Below are 22,693 nucleotides of genomic sequence, written 5' to 3'. Positions count from 1 at the left end.
GAGGAAGCTTGCTTATATGTTCTTCTTTAGGAATTATAGTAAACCTTATTTGCGTGATAATTGATAAGTCCTTGTTCTTGCTTATCCTTTATTAATTTTCATTAATTAATTAATTAATTTTACCAATACAATTATTAACTATTATATAGTAAACCCATTTTATTGGCCAAAACAAATCCCCACTTTTAATTAATACCCTTTTAATTTTAATTAGATGTCATTGATAATCTCCTTTAAGTCCTTATGCAATGTAAGATTTTTTTTATTATTATTTTAAGTTGTAGAATTTAAAATCAAGCTTACACATAAAACAAGTAGAAAAAGATATTGAATCTGTAATTTAACTTAATTAATTTATATAATTATTTTTAAAAATAAAAATTTAATAAATTTAAAATTTAAATATCAACACCGTAACTCTCTTTTTATTTCATATTATGATCTTTTTTGTGCTTTTTTTCTTTTGTAAACATAAAGCTTATAAACGTGAAATTTTTATGTTATGATTTATGCAATTAGAAATTAACTTGAGTTAATTTTTTTTTTTTTCATCCTTCACAAGGTTTGGAAGGAATGGCAAAGTCAAAAACTGATATGATAACATGATTTGGACATAACTTGTAATAGTTTAAAGCAAGCAAATTCAAATTCAACAAACTTCATTCAAATGAAAAATGATTTGCCTATTTTATAAGTAAATTAATCTTCACCAACTCTTAATAAAATTTAAAATTATTAAAAATAAACTTGAAATTGACATAATTGTCATATATCTTATCCCAACAATTTTCGTTTTATACTTTGTTTGCATATGTAAAGTTTGCAGTTTGTTTTTTTTTTTTTTTTCAATTGTAATTGCCCAACAGAATTTTGAGATAAATTTGATTAAGGTTCAATTTAAATAGACGATAAAATTAATTTTGATGAAATTAAAAATAATAATATAAATTATTATAAATTATAATTAAAAAAATTTTAATCAAAAATTTTAATTTAATATTTAAATTTAATTGATGATATAATCAATTCAAATTATCGGTGTGATGGAATTAAACCTGGCGAATGAAACCTTGGGATAAAAGAAAAGTTCTTATAACAATTTCTATGTTTATATTGCATTTATAATGCTAAATTGAAGGCTAGCCGGCAAATTAGCCCAAGCCACCACCTATTAGAAGCTATCCCTCCAAGTTGCCCATGGCAAATTTCACAAGCCACCTCTTTTTTTTGGCCAAAATTCCATACACAAAATTTAATTGAGAAACCTTGTGTGCTCATATTTGTTCCCACATCACAACTCATGAATTATTGTTTGGCACAAAATGGAAAATCAAATTGTTTGGTAATGATTTTTATTAAATTACAAACAGAAAAAGTCATTGATAAAGGGATTTGATCTTTTTTTATAAAATTGTCGCAATTTGAGATGTTAAAAAACTTATAAAATATTTAAATTTAAATCTTAAATTTATAAAATTTTAAAGTTATTTTTGTAATGAATGATTATATATCAATTATTGAATAAATATTAAAATGCATTATCTTTTATTGTTATATTCGGATTAAAAATAAATAAAATCCATGCTTTCTTTAAATATAACTAGATTAATACACTTAGATATCTTGTCTAACAGCAAAAACAAGTGACTTAGTTTAAAAAGTTAAGCTTGAATTTTTTTTTCTTTGAATTTGGTAATTATTTTTTAATTAAATAGTTGGTAATAATAGGTAAAGAAAAAAAATCAAGAAAAAAGAAAAAGGGGTTGGTTGGGTACAAGTTAGGAGGTTTAGTTTGGGTCCATTGCAGACACAGGGAAATGTTACATCGTAACAGTTTGACAATAGAACTTGTATTAGTTTTTTTTTTAATGTCCAAATTTCAACATGTAAAAACCGGAAGATGATACAGATTTGAGCATCAGACTGAGGTGGGGTCGATTTTTTTTTATTTTTAAAAGGATTTCTCTCTCTTCTTCTATTTGTCATGTTCCTTCATGTAGGTGGGTGGTTTTATGTATGTATTCCCTCAAAAAACGTGGCTGGCTTTGCCTAGAAACATGTCTTCTAACTCAAAAACTCTCTCTTTCTTCTTCTTTCATGTGAAGAATTGATCATTTCTCATCTCTCTCTCCATCTTTTTCTCACCCTAAGAAAGGAAGGAAAAAGATAACAAACAAAATATAAAACTTTTTTTTCTGTCTGGAAGATGAATGCTCTTTTACATCTTGAACCAGATTGCTCTGAGTTTGTTGAAGTTGATCCAACTGGAAGATATGGCAGAGTATAGACTCGTTCTTCTTTGTTCTTTCTGTCTCCTTTGTTGAGTTTCAGGTTGAAGTTTGATCCTTTGGGCTTACCTTTTTTTTTTTCGGTTGCAGTACAATGAAATCCTTGGAAAAGGAGCTTCAAAGATAGTGTATGAATCATAACTCCAATATATATATATATATATATATTCCATTTATGTTAATATCCAATTCATATTTCTTCGTTATATATGCTAATAGGGAAACATTTTTACAGAATTTGAGCTCCATTGGATCTTTCCAAGAGTTATTTGTTGTTTTTTGGCTTAATATAGATGGTTGATTTCTGAGTTGTTGGGTCATTTGATTGGAGCAGTTATAGAGCATTTGACGAGTATGAAGGAATTGAAGTTGCTTGGAATCAAGTCAAACTCTATGATTTTTTGCAAAGCCCTGAAGATCTTGAAAGGCTTTACTGTGAGATTCATCTCCTTAAGACATTGAAGCACAAGAATATTATGAAGTTTTATACTTCTTGGGTTGATACTGCGAATAGGAACATTAACTTTGTCACTGAAATGTTCACTTCTGGAACTTTAAGACAGTAAGAGAACTGTTACAATCTTGTTTTGATGTAAATTTTGATCAGTTGGGGTTGTTCAGATGTTTGATTTTTGCATTGGGTTCCATTGATTTTTGAGCTATGATAGGTATAGGCTAAAGCATAAGAGAGTCAACATCAGAGCAGTGAAGCATTGGTGTAGGCAGATCTTGAGAGGACTTCTCTATCTCCATAGCCATGATCCCCCAGTAATTCATAGAGATCTTAAGTGTGACAACATTTTTGTTAATGGAAACCAAGGAGAAGTGAAAATTGGCGATCTCGGCCTCGCTGCAATCCTCCGGAAATCTCATGCTGCTCACTGTGTTGGTATGTTTCACCTGACCAATTTTCATGATACTATCTAATTTGAGAAATAGTTAACTTTTTCGATGAAATTGAAGTCAGATTAGATTTCATATTTCTCTTTGGCGCTTTGTTTTCTCCAGGAACACCAGAGTTTATGGCTCCAGAGGTGTATGAAGAAGCCTACAATGAACTAGTTGACATTTATTCATTTGGAATGTGCATTTTAGAAATGGTTACTTTTGAATATCCATATAGTGAGTGCACTCATCCTGCTCAAATCTATAAGAAAGTGGTCTCCGTAAGAGCTTTCCCTCTCCTTTATTTGACTTGCTTTTTTGCTTTATTTTATCTGCTGAAATGCCCATATTTCCATTAACATGCTTTATTCGTTTAGGGTAGAAAACCAGATGCTTTGTATAAAGTGAATGATCCAGAAGTCCGACAATTTGTTGAGAAATGCTTGGCAACTGTGTCTTTGAGGCTCTCTGCAAGAGAGTTGTTAAATGATCCTTTTCTCCAGATTGATGATTGTGAATCTGATTTGAGACCACTAGAATATGGGAAAGGACTCATTAGGCAACCGTATCTCGAACTTCATCACAGTAGTAATTCTTATAGTAATCGATACTCAAATGGTTATGGTTACAAGACCCCAAAAGATTGGGGTTATCATCCTGCTGAGATTGAATCTAGTGGAATTGAGCTTTTTGAACATCAGGAGGATGAACATGCTGCAAATCTTGACATAAGCATCAAGGGGAAGAGGAGAGATGATGGTGGTATCTTTTTGAGACTCCGGATCGCAGATAAAGAAGGTTAGGAACTTATTTCATCTTTTCTTCTCCACTTTTTCTTTGTCGGAATCTGACTAGTAGTCTCTCTTTCTGTTACCTTGCAGGTCGTATCAGAAACATATATTTCCCATTCGACGTTGAAACTGATACAGCATCGAGTGTTGCTACTGAAATGGTTGCAGAATTGGATATCACTGACCAAGATGTGACTAAAATAGCAGATATGATTGATGGGGAAATTGCTTCCTTAGTGCCGGAATGGAGGCCAGGGCCAGGAATTGAGGAAACACCCCGCTTTGCGAATCAAAACTTTTGTCACAATTGTGCTTCCAACCGTACATCTACTGGTTCCCTCTTGGATTTTTGGACACATAATGGAGGTGTCGAAGACTTGCAACTTCTTCAGTGTTGTAGAAATGGATGTGCTTCAATGCATGGCCGGTTTGAAGAGATTACTTTTCAGGTTGAGGAATCTGAGCATTGTGTGACAGATGGTGCACCAAATGAATCAAGCCAATCCAACAATTTGCATTACCAGGAGATATGGGATCAGCATGGCAGCCGCGAACTTAGTCCAGTGGGCTCTAAACAGAGCCATTCAGATGAAGAGTATGAAAAACCAGATCAATCCTTCTCGGAAAAGGATGAGAAAGAAGTGAGAACAGAAAATAAAATTGCATCTAGTGCAAGAAATCCAATCCAGTGTTTGACACGTTCTCGTTCTTTCTCCTCAGTTCATTCATTATATTGTGATCTCTCAGACAATTACGAGAATGAAGTCCAACAGGAACTGAGATGGCTCAAGGCATAGTGCCAGAGAACTTAGAGATCAACAATCAGGACCTGTATCAGACTCTTCAGATTTCAGTAACAAAAACAAGAAAAGAAGTGATGAGTTTTCATTTTTACTAACTTCTAGCACATTACCAAGAGACCTTGGCTATGAACTTAAACCTTCTGCCCATGACAGGCATGTTAGCTCAGATTTCCATGACTACAGCAAGAAGAGCTGCCCCGATTCGGCCCGGTGTTTTGAGGTGATGGAATCTCCAAGAAAGGAAAACATGGACACTCCTCAAGAGTTTCTTTTGAGCATTCTGTACACTTATAGAGGCTGTACAATATGAAATCCACCCTTTTTTGGTTAAGCAATGTCTCTTTCACCTTCAGTATGAGCCACCCCTTTCCTTATCCTATTTTAGAACTTAGTAAAAGAGTGACTTTGAAAAAGATATTCATAATCATCGTTTATCCAACCATCATCACCATTGGCATGTACAAGATTTTAAACAAAGATGATAAATATAAGTTATTTTTTCACAAATTTCTTAAAAATGACTGAATGAATCAAACGAGAGATGATTTCAGATTCTATAAAAATAAACCATTTTGGAATTTACCAAAGCACATTGGCAATGCCTGTGAGAATTGAGTGGATGAACCATGGGGCAATGCCAGTTCTAGCTGGCCAGCTCAATCATGTCCCACAAAAAGGAAAAGGAAAATGAAAAGGCAGCTGGCCAATGAGAGATTTTCCAAGAGCTTTAACCTATGATGCAAAAAGGTCCCACAGTGTGAATTATAGAGGGGGTTTCAAAAATGGAAGTAAATTTCATGGACCCACAAGGCTAGATCATTCATGCTAATCTCTTCACAATCTTGGCGGTTGCCCACAATGACCAAGATGATCCAATGAAAGGAGTCTGGTCCACAAAACTGGCCTCATTTAAGCTGGCTTTGATTTGATGCTATCTTTTCGGATAATAAATCCACAATTTATCAATCTTCCCTTACAAATTGTACAAATTAAAGTACAGCTAACTGCTTTGAGTAATGAAAATTTCATTTGCTTTGGTCAAATTATATTTTTTATAATTTTTATATGATTTATATTTATTTAATTTAATCATTATATATAATACTTTATTCATATAAATTATACATGTCAAACTTTAAATTAATTAAAGATTTAATTATATTTTATACAACAAAATTTAATCGTTAAATATATATAAAAAAACTCTTGTTCCATACGAAAAAAAATATCTTATTGATTTAAAACTTTACATATGAGTGTTTTATGGAATTTAATATTCAATTTATTAAAATATTAATCATAAATAAAATTATAAAATCATGTAAAATTAATTAGTTTCATATCTGTGTAATTTGATTTTTTTTTAATTCCTAAAAAGATACTTATATTTTTTATTTTAACAATTACAGAGCCAAAGGGGAGATCAACCCTCTTGGGTAAAAAAATTTACCAACTTTTTTATTTTAAAAACGTAATAATATGATTGAGAAATGAGAAACTTTTTAGTTTTAAGCTTTAGCTTTCCTACATTAATAATATGATCATGACAATCACGCAAACTTTGCTTTTTACCTAACTTTGAAATAGTAGTGGAATCCTTTTAGGGCTTGAAAAAGGGTTTTTTTTTTTTTTTTTAATTAAATTCAAAAGGTAATTTTAAACTACTTCAAAAAAAAAAAAAAAAAAAAAAAAAAAACGACGCATGCTTCAATGAAGCATGCACCATTGACTTATCACGCAAAGCACATCTCAGTGGGTTAAATTAAAATCAATCCTCCTTTGTTTGCGCTCTGCTTATTTCACATATTACGACCCACTTTTTGATTAAAAAAGAAAAAAAAAATGATTCCCGCCGGTTTATATAATTATTTTTAAAACATAACACTCAACAGATTTAAATTTTAAATTTTAATAATTATTTTTTTTTTTTAATTTTCAAATTCAAAAGCTTTTGGAAATATTTCATTCATAAAAGTGACAGTCTCGTTCAAGCGTGAATCATGAAGCCTGGAATCGTAGAAGGCAAACTCTTATCGTGCAGTATTTGACTAGAGATCAAGCTCCACAAAGGTCTTTATCTTCTACAAACAAACCAATCATGGCTAGAAAAGATTGTTATATATCCTGGTCAATGACAAGTAATACAAACAATGATTGCTTCATCCTTTCAAATGTTTATCACTAATGGTAGGGTTCAAAGGTGGCAACTGAAACAGTTATAATCAGGATGACCGAAGACCAGAGCAACAAAACGTGAAAAACCCATGATGGAGTCTACCACCGATGAATAAGCTAAGTTTTGCAGCACTAGAACAACTTGCCTAAACCAAAGCTTAACAGAGTGTGTTAATTAAGTATGCTACCCTTACATTGAAACAGAAACCTAAGAAATTGAATCCAAAGTTTAGCTCAATTGATTCGTGTAACCATCCTTAAAAGATAATATCCAATAAAACTAGCTTTCAAATTCGAACACCAACAACCCCTTCTTTGTTAAAAATAAATAAAAAGAAACCCAAGGAATTGTCCAATAGTAAAGAAAAAAAAAACCAAGATAAAAAGTAAACAGGAAAAAGGAAAAAGGAGAAGAAACTTCTATAATTCTAACCACTTTCCACCCCAAGATACAGGAGAAAACAAATATTACTAATGCACTTGACCTTATCATGATAAAGTTGTATCATCTCAGGCAGTGGTGAATATTAGGAATAAGTGGATTACTAGAGATAATGACAATACTTTTAAAGTTGAATCAACTTCTAGTCACTTTCATTCACAACCAAAACATAACCACCTAACCCCACCATTAGTAAAAGGTAAAGCTCCCTTTTTCACAAGAATCTGAAATATCTGGTGCCTCAATCCTTAACTAGGCACTAGATAGACTTAAGAGTAGTTCAAAGTCCTGAAATGCTCTGTGCATCTAGATTGAATAAAACAGAGGTTGTGATCATTTCATAACCATCTTTTAAAATCACTAAACCAATTGAAAATGATAGATATCCAACTTCTAGGAAATAATACGGGCCTTTATGAAAAACAAAGTAATCAAAGGCAGAATGTGCGACACAAGTGATAGGACTGTTATATTGCCTAAAGGGTAAACAAAAGGTAAAAGTAGAGCTCTGAGATGAAAGATTATTGGTAATGGTCATAGTCTTGGAGTTGGACCAGAGAGAGAAAAAGGAAAAAAAATACTAATGCTTTCAAGCAAAAATATACCCTCTCTCTTTATATGTTTACAAATCCAGTTCACTAGACCACATCAATCTTTAGACAACCAGAACCTCTGTATACCAATTTAAATTTATTATATACAAATGAACCCAAGGCTCTAAGAAGCAGTTCGAATTAATACCTCTCATGAGAAGATACAGGGTATCTAGTTATAAAATTTTATAGAGGCCTCAAAAGCGGGTAGTCTTCAAGTAGTTCCCGCTCTGATAGAGTGTCATTTTCATTCTGAGGTGTCCACAAGACCTCAACCGCCTGAATGACAGTCAAAGAGATATCAGCAATGAGCAATCTTGACGAGTCATAATTGAGGGATAAGCAAATTCTTACCAATATTTTGCTTGTCGAGATGGAGGCAAGCTTTTGCAAGGCCTCCTTTAAGTCTCCACTTCCATTGATAGGGGGCAATTTATGCACTCCTTTAGCAGCCACCAAAATTGTTATCTGAAATTTCAGAAATTGGATATAAAATTAAAGAAAGAATTATGGAAACCATTAACTTGAATCACAGTCTTTATTCCATCTGAAACCTAAAATGGGCAACTCTATCATAATTTTATACATTCATAGTGTATGTATCTTGAATAACAGGTTCATAATGTAGACAAATGAAAATTCAACATCATAGTACAAGGGTTAACTAATTGAATGCTGAAGAATCTTATGCCATAACTACATCAATTGCAACGCCTTTTTTTTTGGCCAAACATCAATTGCAATGCTAGTTTATTACTATTCCTATAGAGGCAATATCTCTCTATCCTTCCTTGCGGACAAAACATAGTCTACGGATTCCTCTAATGCTTACATGATACAATTCATTGAGTGGATGATGATATACATAGTGCACAATATTGTCCAGAATAATCTCTTTAATGCATTCAACCTAATACATTTGCAGTAGCTGTAGGTTAAGGAATGAAGTCTTACCACTATGTACTCATTGCTAAATCCACTAGCTTTCTGACTAGTTGTACTTTGCCTTTTAATATTGTTCACATTCACAAGAGTCTCTTCATCAAATTTACCCCGTTCTTCAATAGAGAGTTGATTAAAGCATTTCTCCCCATCGTCTATGCTCCGTTTCACATCCACCTGCAGAGTATATCATAGGTACACATTCATGCATTAGATAATCATGATGTCTAGTTAACTGAAGCTCATAAATTAGAACCACAAAGAAAAAGTTCTACATTATCACAGGGTTATACTTTTAGGGAAATTATATCAATAAAAGGACCCCTCAAGTGATATGCCCAATGAAAGAATGCAACGAATGAGAGTCCTGGATATCTCCCAATTTTATAAATTAGAAATAGTACTGAACATCTACATCCAAGTTTTTTAAACCTAAAATCTTATCCGAATCAAAATCCTTAAACTGAAAACTTAAATCCACAATAAGAGTTGCTAAAACATTCCCACACACACAAAAAAAAAAGGAACCACCCTGTCTTCTGTTCCATTAATGAAGCATGCTGAAGTGTTTCTACCTATGTACCTGCCAACTTACACAAATTCCAGAGTGCGTGACCGCATTTTGTTTTTGAGAGCATTATATGCATGGGCAAAGAATCTTTATATCTACCACCATGCGACTGTCCTTGAACATTTCCCCAGGACTCGAGGCACAAAAATGCTTAGCCACATGCAGTAATTAGTTCACCGATGGAGACAAACAAAACAGTTAAGAAAGGCTAACTTACAGATGAATAACCAGAGATGCAATAATCAGGATGGCGAAGCAAAGCTAGTGTTGTCTCTGCAAACAAAAACAAAGGTATGTAAAACTTCCTCAGCACATATAATTAGTCTGACAGCCATTGTACGTGACATGTTTTAGAAAACTATCAGAACATACACCACTTAGTACCAGGCCACCTTATACATTAATAAGTATTGCTAAAGAAAAACTGAAAGAAGAAAGATAACAGCTATATTTCTTGCATGAGAAAGATCATTTAACCATCAGCAAAATAAAAGGAAGCATTGAAACAAATGGCATCTATGTGCATCTCAATCAAACTAAATCACTAAATAAGGGGAAAAGCCTATGCCTCTTATTAGACATAATTGTATGTTAGCAATTTGATTATATATCATACAGGTCTTATTTTCTAAAGCTGATTTCAGAACAACAAGTAGCATAACTATGCTATAGGGCTATAAGGTTTGTGCATCGCCTCTTAGGTTATTATCTTTTTCTTTATGACTAGGATTAATACTGGGAGATTAGTGTCAAGATGATTGATACAACAGTGAAAAGGGAATAGCATTTTGATCTGTCATATCTTGCCATTCCTAAACTGCATAATGTGCAGAACATCTGCCACTTAATCCTGTATAAAAAAACTCAAATGGATCAACTGTAGACAATATTAGAAAGCTTTACCTGTCAATACAAAGCTTAGACCCTCAGAGGTAGAAGTGTCAGCAACTTCAGCGATCCGATTTAGATCCCTTTGAAGAGATCGTCCCATACCCAACAACCCAACCTAAAGATAAAAACAACAGTGAGACTGCAAATCAACAAATAGCTAACAAATTCCATTAGTCATGGTAATCAGCACAATTTCATGTCCATCTCACTTTCTTGTCTAGCTCATTTTACATAGAAGTTATTCTTACAAAACTAAGTCTCAAAACTTAATAGAAAAGCAATTCATATTAGCACTATCTGAGTTTAAAGACTCCACATAAATTCACATTTGAGCAACCCTCCGGCCTCCTCTATGACATTTTTGTTTCACATCCTATGTATGCAGTTGATATTCCTAATTTTCCACATCTCTCGTCAGTAACATTTTCACTTTGGAAGTTGGATGTCAACTTGCTGATATTCATCAATCACAAAAACACAAGAAACAGTTTCTTAGAACACAGTTGTTTTTTAATCTAGAAACCAGCTACACCATCATTACTACAAGATCAGTATGCACAAAATATTGCCTTTCTCTTTAAATAACAGAACAAACAGTAATGATTCATTATTGCCAAACATAAAATTGAAAACTTTATCACCTATGCAGTCACAATTTTAACTCAGATAAAACCACACATCCTAATTACCACACTTAGCAGAAGCCATTCACTACTTTAAAGCAAAAGAAACAACAACTAAAAAACCAACAAAAAAAAATCCATAAACTTACCTGAAGCTTAAGAACACTAGTCCTTCTACTAGCAGTAAGCACACTACTCTCAGACCTATCCGAAAGAAACCCCGAAACCAAAAGAAATGCAGCTAACCCCATCAAAATCAAGGAAAAACTTGACCCGGCAACAACTCCTACCCCAACAGCAGGCCCCATATAAAACCCACCACCACCACCAAATGAAGTAGGCGCATAATAAGGAACCGTGTACGAAGAAAAACTCGACCCTTCATTCCTAGGCACCGAATAACTCCTCGAAGACGAAGAACTCGAAGAAAAAGACCGTCCTCCCATCCTCCCACCCGATGCAGCCAATGCTGAGTTATTAGGATCATACATTAACAACAAACCCAATAAAAGCACAGCTATAGCTGGCTTTTTTAACGCGTTTAAAGCTTTTAAGATTGTTTCAGCAATAATCTCAAATGGGTTTTTATCATCTGAACTCGAACTTAAGTCGTTGGAATTCAAATTCGAGCTCGTTAACTGCTTCCTCTTCTGAGGGAAGAAGAAGCATTTGACATGAAACTTAGCATAACCTTGGGCTTGAATGGTCAAGGTTCCTCTAAAGTTAGATAAGCAAGGAGAAGGGAAATGAAGGGGAGAACATTTTTTTGACTTTAAAGGGTTGGATTGGAGCAAAGAAGAGGTAGTTGCAGCCATGGCAGAGATGGGTTTTTGGTTTGAAGATATTTTTTGAGGAAATGGGGAGATGAGATTGAGGAATGTTCTTGGTTTAGTGGAGGAGAAATCTGGAGGTAGTTGTGGCCATGGAATCAAAGCGAAGGGTCAGATCGAGGGCCGGCTTTGTTTTTGTGAACCTCGTCTTGATTCGTGCATTTTGATTGCAAAATTTCTTTACGACTTTCTTTATTTTTGTTTATTGGTGGCACGTGTGAGGTAGCTAGAGACATGAAGCAATGTCTCTCCTAACAAATCAAACCAGTTATCATTAGGTTTTGTCTGGGTTGGATTCTTCCCTTATTGTTATTTTTTTTACAAGGCATCATCTTAATATAATAAAAGAAGTTATAAGTTTTAAAATTTGAATTTTAAATTTATTTTAAAAATTAAAAAGAACTTTCAAAATTTTTATTTTTATTTTATTTTTTAAAAATGAAATGAGATAATCATATTTTAAATCACATAATAATTATCATTAATTTTAGTATTTAAACATCACATCAATATTATTCTATCGTGGTAAGAAATTGAAGTAATTTAATACACAAATATAAGATTTAGATACTTGAATAAATTTTTTTTTTATTTAAGTATCATATTAAAAAATTTATAATAAATATAAGAAAAAAGATTATAAGTTTTAAATTTTGAATTTTCGATCTATTGCTAATTGTCATCTTTTAAGAGTTAATAATAATTACATGAATCAATTAAGTTAAGTTTCAAGTTTTTTAATTTTCAATATACTTATCGTTGAGAACTCAAATTATCTCAGTAATTATTCCCTAAAAGATAATATTTAATAAATTTAAAATTTAAATCTCAATACATACCATTTTTTTTTTTTTACAAGATTGTTCGAACTATAGAAAAATAAAACTTATGAGTCACACTATAAAACTTTGGGAGAAAGAAATTGAATGTAAGTTGCGATGCAAGGCTATTATTTTTTAAAACTAATTTTGGTTTATGCTAAGACACTCCACAAGAGAGGATATCCACTTTTTGAAGCTTTTATTAGAGAGTTTGCAAGTGAGAAAGAAAAATCTATATGATATTTATCAACTTGGAAAAAGCATACCGTTAAGTTCTTGAGAGGTGCTTTGGTGACTCTTAATGAAAAAAGGAGTCCTTTTAAAATATATCAATAAAGTTAAAAATATATATGAAGGAGTGGTAACAAATGTGAGGACAGTCGAGGACATGACAAAGAACTTCCCTATTATCTCAAGATTACATCAAGACTCAACACTAAGTCTTTTCCTTTTTGCATTAGTTATGAATGAATTCACTATACGTATCCAAGATAAGGTACCATCGTGTATGTTATTTGCCTACGCTATAGTCTTAGTTGCTAAAACTTGTGATACCCTTAATACGAAATTAAAATTATAGAAGAGTACATTAGAATATTAAGGTTTTAAATTGAGTAGATCTAAAACTGAATATATAAAATGTAAGTTTAGTAATCATAAGAAAATGGATACTAGTGTGATTAAGTTGGATGGTGAAAGCATACCAAAGAGTAACCAATTTTGATATTTGAGATCAATTATTCAAAGTGATACTGAAATAGAAGCAAATGTCAAACATAGGATTCAAGCAAAATGAACGAGGTGGTGAAATACATCAGATGTTTTGTGTGATCACCACATGCCTTTAAAATTAAAAGCAAAGTTATATAAAACAACTGTAAGGCCTGCATTATTATATGGAACTGAGTGTTTGGTTGTTAAGAAACAACATGAGAAGAAAATGAACGTAGCGGAGATGAGGATGTTTAGATGAATGTGTAGTAAGACTAGAAGAAACAAAATAAAAAATGAAGAGGTTCAAGAAAAATTAAGGATAGTTTGAATTGAAGAGAAAATGAGAGAGGGCAATTTGCAATGGTTTGAACATATGAAACATAAACCTAACTATGCACTGATTAGGAGAATTGAATCTCTAGATTTAAGAGAGATCAAAACATTTAAAAGTAGACTATGAAATATATGAATGTAAGTAATAAAAAACGATATGATGATTAAAAAATTAGATGAAAAGATGGTTATTAATAGAAATGAGTGACGTAAGGACATTCAAACTACAACCTAACCTGATTTTTTTGTTTGATTTTTCATACAGCCAGCCCAAAATATAAGATATAAGACTTGGTGTGCTGTTATTGTTGCTGTTGTACCTGCCGTCTATTTCTATAATCTATTTCCTTTGACAATCCTACATGAGCTGGATGTGGAAGGGTGATTGGAGGATGTGGATGTGGTGGCGTTTATGTCTCAGCCTTTTTCTTATTATGTTGGTTTTGTACTAATAATTTTGCTGTTGGCTAGGTCTTTAAATGTTACTGGGAAATTGAAACATATTCTTCAATGGGTTTTAATGCTTTTAATAAGAGAATGGTTCATCCTTCTCTACTGCAAGCCCTTCTCAGTGAATCTACTATGTTAACTCTTTAATAAGACATTGATTAGCTCAATCCATCCTTTGTCTATATCCTATAACAATTCTCTATTAACTCTTATGTAAATCCAAGACACCTGCTTTAAGGAGTTTTTCCTCAACTCCCTGCATGAGAATCAAAGATAAATCAACAATAAAAACTGGAAACTGTATAAAGTACAAGTAAAAACTAAAAAGAACCATATCGTTCTCACTCCTCGAGCTCGCTGGTATGGAGGAAAGTTTTTGTAACTCATTCTTTAAATCTATGTATGCTAGCCAATACAAGTTCCTTATGTGTGGCCACCAAGATTGTCACTGATTGATGAAAGTGCTAATAAAAAGTTGCAATCTAATGAATGCTTGCAGTAGATTAGTAGCAAAGCATCTAAACAAATACTTAATTTTAACACAGAATTCACTTAGAATCCGAAGTTAAATGGTTAGAATTGATTTCTGAAACACATTATATGTTGTTTATTCATGCTAAAATAACTTCCAGGAAAAAAACCAATCAAAAACAGGGCAGAACAGAAGAACAAATCAATTTAGATAGTGCATACAAAATTGAAGCTGCAAAAAAACATTATTATCAGTCTTCTGATGAACATTATAATATCAGTTGATATATTGATTAAATGAAGCAGCTATGCTGAACTAAAGTAATTATTTGACATAAAGCCCAATTCCAGAACCTATAGAAGAAAGGACATGCACCTTCATATAACGTCAACAGCTCAATCCATACAATGAGTTCTTCAACTAAAAGAAATTCTTCAAAAAAAGAACATTAGAGTGTTGAAGATGCATGAAGAAACTAGATGCCAAATGGATCAAGCATTACTTTCTGCGCTTGCTTTTAGCAGTCTTATACCCACACTTACAAGGTTTGCCCCAAGGAGTTCGCGAAGTCTTCCCATAACTCCCACTACTTTTACTCCGACCCTCACCACCACCATGAGGATGATCAATTGGATTCATCGCGACTCCCCTAACTGTTGGCCTCCTTCCTAGCCATCGACTCTGTCCAGCCTTCCTAAGCTTCTTAGCTCCATGACTAGGATTTGACACTGTACCAACCGTTGCCCTACACCGAGAATCAATCAACTTTTCAACACCGGACGGCAGCCTAATCAAACAATATCTTGATTTCGGCTCTTTGAGGATCTTGGCTGAAGTTCCAGCCGCCCGGACTAGCTTTCCACCTTGACCGGGGTTCACCTCAATGTTGTGGATAATAGTTCCGATTCGCATTGAAGCAAGTGGCATACAACTTCCAATTTGTGAATTAATGTCAAGATTAAGTAAATCTCTCTTCATATTCTCAATCATTGATTGATTATGAACATCAACCGCAACTGCAAAAACAGATCAATTCAATTTCTTTTCTTTTCTTTTTGAAGCAAATGATGTTAAAGCTTCTTTTTTTTTTCTTCTTCCTTGATGCAACAATCGCGATAAACCCTAAACTCTGCATTCTAAACCCTAGAAATTAAAGAACTAATTTTCATTCGTTTTAGTACCTTTTATCTCATTTTGCTTCAAATTTTGAACTTACAAGAGAAATGATTTCTCAGAAACCAAACGAGAAATAAGATCAGACGCCATTTTGCAATAAAAAATATATAAAAAAAAAAAAGATTGGGGAAAAAGAGGGAAGTACCAGAGGACAGACTGCGATATGGAACGCGAGACGGTGGATGGAGAAGCCTGTTGAAGAGATTCCATGAAGCTGTACGACCCCTCCATAAAGCCATTGTTTTTTTATTTATTTTTCCTGAGATTTTGTTTTCTTAGAGCTAGGGTTTTGGTTGGATTGGATTTTCCTGCTTGATTTTCATTGCGAAAAAAAGACGAGGAAAACAAGCGGCAAAAGGCCAAAACGCTCCCGTTTTATAACATTGTTCGATTCATTCATAACTTGAGGCAAAAAAGTCTGAATAAGAAACACTCTTCTGGATCAATTCCATTCCGCCTCCTCCATGATGATGGGGATCTGACGTTTGGGACGGGTTTTTCTCATCCGACCTCTTAAAATTTTAATTTTATTTTATATTAAAGTATTATTTTTTATATTTAATTTAAAATTAAATTAAAATTTTTAATTTAAATAATATCTAAAAAAATATTTGTTTAATATAAAATATATTTTTATTATATAAATAATTATTTTATTAAGTTAAAATTTTAAAAATAAAATATTAAATAATAATTTTATTAATATAATATATATAAATATAAAATTAAATGAATAATAAAAATAATTTTTTATATATACCAAAATAGAATTGAAACGATATTATCTAAAATATAATTTTAATCCGATCCAAATTTAAAAAAAAAAATCAAAATCTAGATTCTCAATTCTTTTTAAAAATTGATTTTATTAAATCAAAATTTAATAAATATGAATTATTTTATTATCGTTATCCTTATAACTCCCTCATTCCTCATATGCCCTTAACACTTAATTACTATTCTTTACTTGTCATAGGGACATTTGATTTATTAAATGTTTATGTTAACTTTTATTGATTCAAATGATTAAAAATTTAATTTTTTTAATAAAATTTTTATTTTGAATATTATAAATAAAAAAATATATTTGAGAGAGTTTGCTCGAGTTTATCTTTTTAATAAAATTTAATAAATTAATTAAAATTTAAATAATTATTAGATATCAAAAAATTTTAAATAAAAAAAATTGACTATTATTAGAAGTAAAAAGATTTTTTAAAATATAATATATAAATGTTTATTTCATTAGATATATTTTGTTATCAAAATGAAATAAAGAAAAAATAACCATTCAATGATAATAAATAAAGAAAAAATGGAATAGAATAATTATTATAAATTTGATTTATTAGAATGAAATATATTTAAAATATTATTAATATATTTTATTTGTTCAAGGAATATAATTAAAACAAAATATAAAAAATCATGTTGCCTTTTTATTAAAAATTTTTAATAATTATCTCTTTATTAAGTTAATTATAACTTATTATAAAAATAATATTATTCATAATATTTTATTATTTTATTATTTTTAAGCCAGCCGCATTGAAACCCTAATGCTATAAATGCTAAGGTTCTTCATTACTTCTACTCTCTTTCTTGAGCTGCTGCTGATTTGAAATCTTCGGTGCTTCAACTGTTAACTGCTCGACTTTAGCTTAGCCATGGCGGACAAGGCAGTGACTATTAGGACCAGGAAGTTCATGACCAACAGGCTTCTTTCCAGGAAACAATTTGTGAGTGCCCTTTTCTTTTCACTCATTTTCCATTCATTTTCTTGGTAACCAAACATGGGTCCATGTTAGGTTTTAGTCTTAGGGTTTTTATTTAGATCTTTTATGTTTTTTTCCCTATTACTTTTTCTGGGTAGGGTTTCGTATCAGTGTTAGATCTTATTAAAGAACGGCTTTGCTAGAACATACTAGCAAAAATGTTGGGTTTTATTACTTTGCTAACAAGATTTTTAATTTAGGACTTTGCTTATGAAATATGATGCAGTTAATATAGGAAAATATGTTCTGTTTCGTGGTAAACTGAGAAATCAAATATGAGCTTATATTTGTTTGAATTCACTGTTAATTTGGTAGCTGAAACTTGTTATTTGCTTGGTTCTTTTGTAGGTCATTGATGTTTTACATCCTGGGAGGCCCAATGTTTCCAAGGTAAGTATTCAGTGTTTCCCAATAATATTGTAGTCTTATCTTAAGTGCTAGTGTTTTTGGATTGTTTGTGTTTGAAATGGTTTTTGATTTGTCGATGTGTTGTTGTTAGGCGGAGCTGAAGGAGAAGCTTTCTGGAATGTATGAGGTGAAGGATCCCAATTCAATCTTTGTGTTCAAGTTCAGGACTCATTTTGGAGGTGGTAAATCTACTGGATTTGGTTTGATTTATGACTCTGTTGAGAATGCGAAGAAGTACGAGCCCAAGTACAGGCTGATCAGGGTAATTTCCTAGTGAGTTTTTTGTTACGTTTTCTCTTGACTTGGTTAGTAGTGTAAGCTGCCTTTGCTTTATGTGGTGCTATTATTTATTAGAAATATATGGAAGTTCATTTCTCGACTTAGTTTATTTCCTGAATTCTCTTTTCATACTTCAAGCACTGCTCAGTTTCTTCTGTTTTCTTTAACGACTCCTTGGTGACACTATAGAGCATGGATTCAACGTAGCCTTTAAAAGTAACAAGTTGGATTTGGAACTAGAGTTTGTGTTGTAATTTGTGCTCGACAACTGCCTGTTTACGAAGAAAACTTGAGATAGCATGCAAGGCATTGACCCAGAGTTCTTAACTTTCCACCTATTTAAGTTTAATATCTGAAATAGGTTTTCATTAATAACTCTTTAGGCCTGTTAGTTAACCTTCTGAACTCTCTTGCATTTCTCTTTTTTTTTTTTTTTGGTTCCCCATTGCATTTCTTTTGTCTTTCTATTGTTAATTATGAGTTGCATTTGCATTGGTGTCTCTTTAAAGGACTCCTAATATGATGCAAGACACTAATTATTTGTGTTGCTGTTTCAGAATGGACTTGATACCAAGGTAGAGAAATCAAGGAAGCAAATGAAGGAAAGGAAGAACAGGGCTAAGAAGATCCGTGGAGTAAAGAAGGTAAGATTAGTTGATATTTTATGAGAGCTTACATGAACTGCTATCATTTTTTTGACACTTCATGACCAACGGGGATGATTATTCGACTGTTTTGCTTGTTCAATAGACCAAGGCCAGTGAAGCATCAAAGAAGAAGTGAACTAAAAGGGAGCAAAGAAGAGGTGAAGGTCGTGCTTGTAGAATACTAGCCAATGCTTTTCAACAGCATTTCTTACTAGTCTCAAGTTCTTAGCTGTTCTTGAATATGTATTTTTGGAAACCGCTTTTTTGGTGCTATCTGATCTTTAGTTATATCATTATCTTGATTTGTCTTATACTTTGAGAGTTTGATTATTCTTCCAAAGCAGAATTTTGAAATATTTGATACTAATACATTCCAATTTCCCATGATTTTCCCATGAGTTTTGATGGCTTTTCTTTAAAACTCAAATGTTGCTTTTGTATTTTATTTTTTGAACCACTTCTGTACCATGAGTTCAACTTTATTATGTTGGATTATTTGATGGGATATGGCTGACTTAGATGGCTTGGTAGAGCCAAGAAATAAAGATGTGGAGTCCTGTCAAGTAATTAGCATTGTTTCTTGATGTATCAATCGCATTCACTGTTATCAAGGAGGTCAAACTTGAATACCATAAAATAGCTGCGGAAATAAGACATTTAGACGAATTTAATTAAATTAAATGTTATCATTAGAAGTTAATTAAAAATAAATATCATATTAAATATTTTTAAAAAAATATTATAATTTAACCATTATTTCATAACATTAATTCATAAAATACTGTATTTTAAAGAAGTCAAAAGAATTTATTTAAAATTAAAGAAGTATTTAATTTTACGTTAAAATGTGAACCGAACAATATGTTTGTGTACTTTTAGATAAAAAGTAAAATACCATTCTCCTAAAAAATAAATTAAATAAATTCTTTAGACAAAATAAAAAAGCCAAAGCCACCAAACCAATACCTTTACTTTGATTCTCCACTTTATAATAGTATTCAAATTGAAATTTCATAAAAAAAAAATAGTAATTGAGACTAGAATAGTTGAAAGATATTGCGATGAAAGTAATGAGGTCACATGGCCTTAGGCTAAAACGCCATTACGGACCCTTCCTTGTGGGGTCTGCTTATATTTGCTTTATTTTTTCTTCTTCTTTGCGTGTGATTCATGTTTCGAACTGAATTAGCCTAAAAAGATTCCCATTTGTCTTTTTCGTCCATGCCTGTGCTTTTTCTAAAACTTTGGTTTTCTTTTTCGTTTTTATTTTCTCTTCCTTTTTCTCCTCCAGAAGTATATACATGTTTTAATTACGTGGACAAGTTACTCCTCTCTCTCTCTTTCGTTTTATCTTCTCTTCCTCTCCCATTTTGTTGACTACCCTTTGCCTTGATTCAATCAAAATTTGCATTTTTCTTCTCTTTTTTCCTCATGGAAGAGGCAAAGGGTATGTTTTTCTTTCTGGGTTTTTTTTTTTTCCTTATGTCTTCAAATCCTGTCTTTTGATCTTTCATCAAGATTTGTTTTTTTGCTTTTGATGTTTTTTATATGTTGGGTTTTGGATCTTTCATCAAGATTTCTGTATTCTCTTGCAAATGTGTTACTTGGCTAGAATTTGGAATAATTAAATTTCCTACTTCGCTTTTCATTTCCAGTTTTAGCATTAAGAGAGATCAATTGAATTTTGGAATGCCTGGAATTGAAAAAGGAATTGACTTTTTCCTCCTTTCGTAAAAAGTTAACAGTTCTTAGGCTTTATCTATATGTTTTTAGATATATTTGTCGCTGTTTCTGTTTGCAAGCATCAATTTTGTATCTGTTATAGATACTAATTGATTTGTTACAATATTAATATTCCTTTTGCTTCTTTTTTTTTATAGTGTTGGAAGCCAAAGATGGAACCATTTCTGTTGCTTCTGCATTTCCTGGTCATCAAGAAGGTAATATTCAACTTTTCAACTGTCTTTCAGAAGTTGGCTCCTGGGATTAATGTTAAGAACTAATATCAAATGGCCTGTTCATGATCTCCAGCAGTAAAATTATTTGGTATCAGCGTATTCTTTTTATTCATTGAATTTTACATATTGTTTTAACATCTTTGGTATAGTAATGGAGATGACTTTACTTCCATATCTGATAGTGTTTTTGGCTGTGTCACATTTTATGGATCACAGTGATGATATGATACATCGCCTAGGAAAAAGGATTATATGACACAGTTACTCCATGTTGGCATATGTCCCTTCCATTCAAATCATGTCACGTAATCTTTTTATTTGAAACAGTCAACTATTTATTACCTATCACATGTAATAATTAAATGGTGATTATTTATTTCAGTAGACTTGTGCATTTGACTGTTTCATACAATCCTTTTAGCTACAATCCTTTCTCCATCACCTGGATATTACTTAGTAATGATTCATATGCTTGATGAATTAGATTTCTTTTCCTTTATTAAGAGGGCAATGATTTTGGAAAACCATCATGCTTGATGTTTGGTCATAAAAAATATTCTTTTCTGTTTATTGTTCAACCAGTTGTACAGGATAGAGACCACAAATTCTTAACACAAGCAATTGCAGAAGCATATAAAGGGGTTGAATGTAAAGATGGAGGCCCATTTGGTGCAGTTGTTGTTAGCAATGATGAAGTAGTTGTGAGTTGTCACAACATGGTTTTGAGAAACACTGACCCTACTGCCCATGCAGAGGTTACTGCTATTAGAGAGGTTAGGCCAAAACAAAAAATATTAAAATTGCCTTATACAATTTATCTGTTTGCTCAGAGTTCCAATTGTTGAAACCGTGAAATGTTACAAAAAGCTCAAATGTTGTTTGTTAATTGTAAGAAAATGTGATAACTTACATGGAACCTATAGATATTATATGCAGCATTTTGGGGAATTTTCAGCATACGCCTGTGATTCTACTGTGATCTATTTGCTATGTTCTTTTTAGATCAATCTCATAATCTGATTTGGTTGAAGTTTAGTATCAACTACTATGGCTTTGTTTTATTAGTTGGCTACATTTCTAGAAGTCATGAAATAGTCAATAATTTTGCATGATTATACTGTTGGTTAAACATTGCTATATCAGAATGTTTAGTATTCATAAGATCAGAACAAATATATCAATCCTACTTTCAGGTTTCCCATGTACTAATGGTTTGGGTGGATATCTATGTCAGGCATGTAAGAAGCTTAATCAGATTGAGCTCTCAGACTGTGAAATATATGCTTCCTGTGAGCCTTGTCCGATGTGCTTTGGTGCCATCCATCTATCAAGAATCAAGGTCTAGCAGCGAAACTAGTCGTTCCTTTAGATATAACATTTCTTCAGCAAAATTCTCACTTGTCTTTCATCTTTTGTAAGCAGAGGCTGGTTTATGGAGCCAAAGCTGAAGCAGCCATAGCAATTGGGTTTGATGATTTCATTGCTGATGCCTTGAGAGGTACCGGCTTTTACCAGAAGGCTCACCTGGAGATCAAGCAAGCAGACGGTACAGGTGCTGTCATTGCAGAACAAGTATTTGAGAAGACCAAGGAAATGTTCACTTTGTATTAATTTCTTCACTTTATTATTTCATTACCAGAAACAGACAGCAGTATGTGAAATGCTACCCTTTTAATTTCTAAGCATGCATTGTTTGATTTCAATAATCAAGTGAGAAATAAAAGCTATAATTAATTACAAGTTCAGGATTTCAAAAATATTTTGAAGATAACAAACAAATGGCTTTGACATGGATTTCTTTTGTCTCAGATTTTATAAACATGTAA

At 32.2% G+C, this 22,693-nt stretch overlaps 6 protein-coding genes across 8 annotated transcripts; 4 read left to right on the top strand and 2 right to left on the bottom strand.

Annotated features, from left to right (window-relative positions):
* Positions 1–1,855: 1,855 nt before the first annotated feature.
* Positions 1,856–4,890, top strand: LOC111294251 (putative serine/threonine-protein kinase WNK9). The gene is given in 8 exon segments (XM_022887497.2): positions 1,856–2,281; positions 2,379–2,416; positions 2,623–2,850; positions 2,957–3,177; positions 3,297–3,454; positions 3,551–3,971; positions 4,055–4,691; positions 4,693–4,890. Coding segments are annotated over 8 exon segments (1,830 nt in total). The 5' UTR covers positions 1,856–2,206; the 3' UTR covers positions 4,745–4,890.
* Positions 4,891–7,953: 3,063 nt separating this feature from the next.
* Positions 7,954–12,160, bottom strand: LOC111293728 (FLUCTUATING-LIGHT-ACCLIMATION protein 1, chloroplastic-like). The gene is made up of 6 exons (XM_022886639.2): positions 11,154–12,160; positions 10,394–10,496; positions 9,708–9,763; positions 8,932–9,096; positions 8,332–8,445; positions 7,954–8,256 (listed from the first exon to the last, which is right to left on the bottom strand). The coding sequence occupies exons 1-6, from the start codon at positions 11,817–11,819 to the stop codon at positions 8,164–8,166; spliced, it is 1,197 nt and encodes a 398-aa protein (XP_022742374.1). The 5' UTR covers positions 11,820–12,160; the 3' UTR covers positions 7,954–8,163.
* Positions 11,869–13,628, top strand: LOC149514929 (uncharacterized). Its single transcript, XM_089742863.1, has 4 exons — positions 11,869–11,944; positions 12,967–13,151; positions 13,302–13,365; positions 13,513–13,628. Exons 1-4 carry the CDS (start codon positions 11,869–11,871, stop codon positions 13,626–13,628), a joined length of 441 nt encoding a protein of 146 aa, XP_089598989.1.
* Positions 13,629–14,886: 1,258 nt separating this feature from the next.
* LOC111293729 (large ribosomal subunit protein uL2my, C-terminal part-like) lies at positions 14,887–16,295 on the bottom strand. The gene is made up of 2 exons (XM_022886640.2): positions 15,946–16,295; positions 14,887–15,640 (listed from the first exon to the last, which is right to left on the bottom strand). The coding sequence occupies exons 1-2, from the start codon at positions 16,037–16,039 to the stop codon at positions 15,123–15,125; spliced, it is 612 nt and encodes a 203-aa protein (XP_022742375.1). The 5' UTR covers positions 16,040–16,295; the 3' UTR covers positions 14,887–15,122.
* A 1,067-nt stretch (positions 16,296–17,362) lies between these two features.
* Positions 17,363–19,296, top strand: LOC111294029 (small ribosomal subunit protein eS24z-like). Its single transcript, XM_022887160.2, has 5 exons — positions 17,363–17,539; positions 17,924–17,965; positions 18,075–18,245; positions 18,820–18,906; positions 19,013–19,296. The coding sequence occupies exons 1-5, from the start codon at positions 17,468–17,470 to the stop codon at positions 19,043–19,045; spliced, it is 405 nt and encodes a 134-aa protein (XP_022742895.1). The 5' UTR covers positions 17,363–17,467; the 3' UTR covers positions 19,046–19,296.
* Positions 19,297–20,077: 781 nt separating this feature from the next.
* Positions 20,078–22,607, top strand: LOC111295585 (guanosine deaminase). 3 transcript variants are annotated; one of them, XM_022889124.2, is made up of 5 exons: positions 20,078–20,356; positions 20,790–20,849; positions 21,450–21,640; positions 22,102–22,206; positions 22,290–22,607. In XM_022889124.2, the coding sequence occupies exons 1-5, from the start codon at positions 20,341–20,343 to the stop codon at positions 22,476–22,478; spliced, it is 561 nt and encodes a 186-aa protein (XP_022744859.2). In that variant the 5' UTR covers positions 20,078–20,340; the 3' UTR covers positions 22,479–22,607. The 3 variants fall into 3 exon arrangements, with proteins under 3 accessions (XP_022744859.2, XP_022744860.2, XP_022744861.2); XM_022889125.2 differs by having other exon boundaries at positions 20,136–20,231; XM_022889126.2 differs by lacking the exon at positions 20,078–20,356 and adding an exon at positions 20,623–20,646.
* Positions 22,608–22,693: the final 86 nt, after the last annotated feature.

Source organism: Durio zibethinus, chromosome 14 (genome assembly GCF_047325235.1).
Source record: "Durio zibethinus cultivar Kanyao isolate XHJ-2024 chromosome 14, ASM4732523v1, whole genome shotgun sequence".
NCBI lineage: Eukaryota > Viridiplantae > Streptophyta > Magnoliopsida > Malvales > Malvaceae > Durio > Durio zibethinus.
The sequence above is the reverse complement of the archived record's forward strand: the minus strand, read 5'-3'. Positions and strand labels throughout refer to the sequence as shown.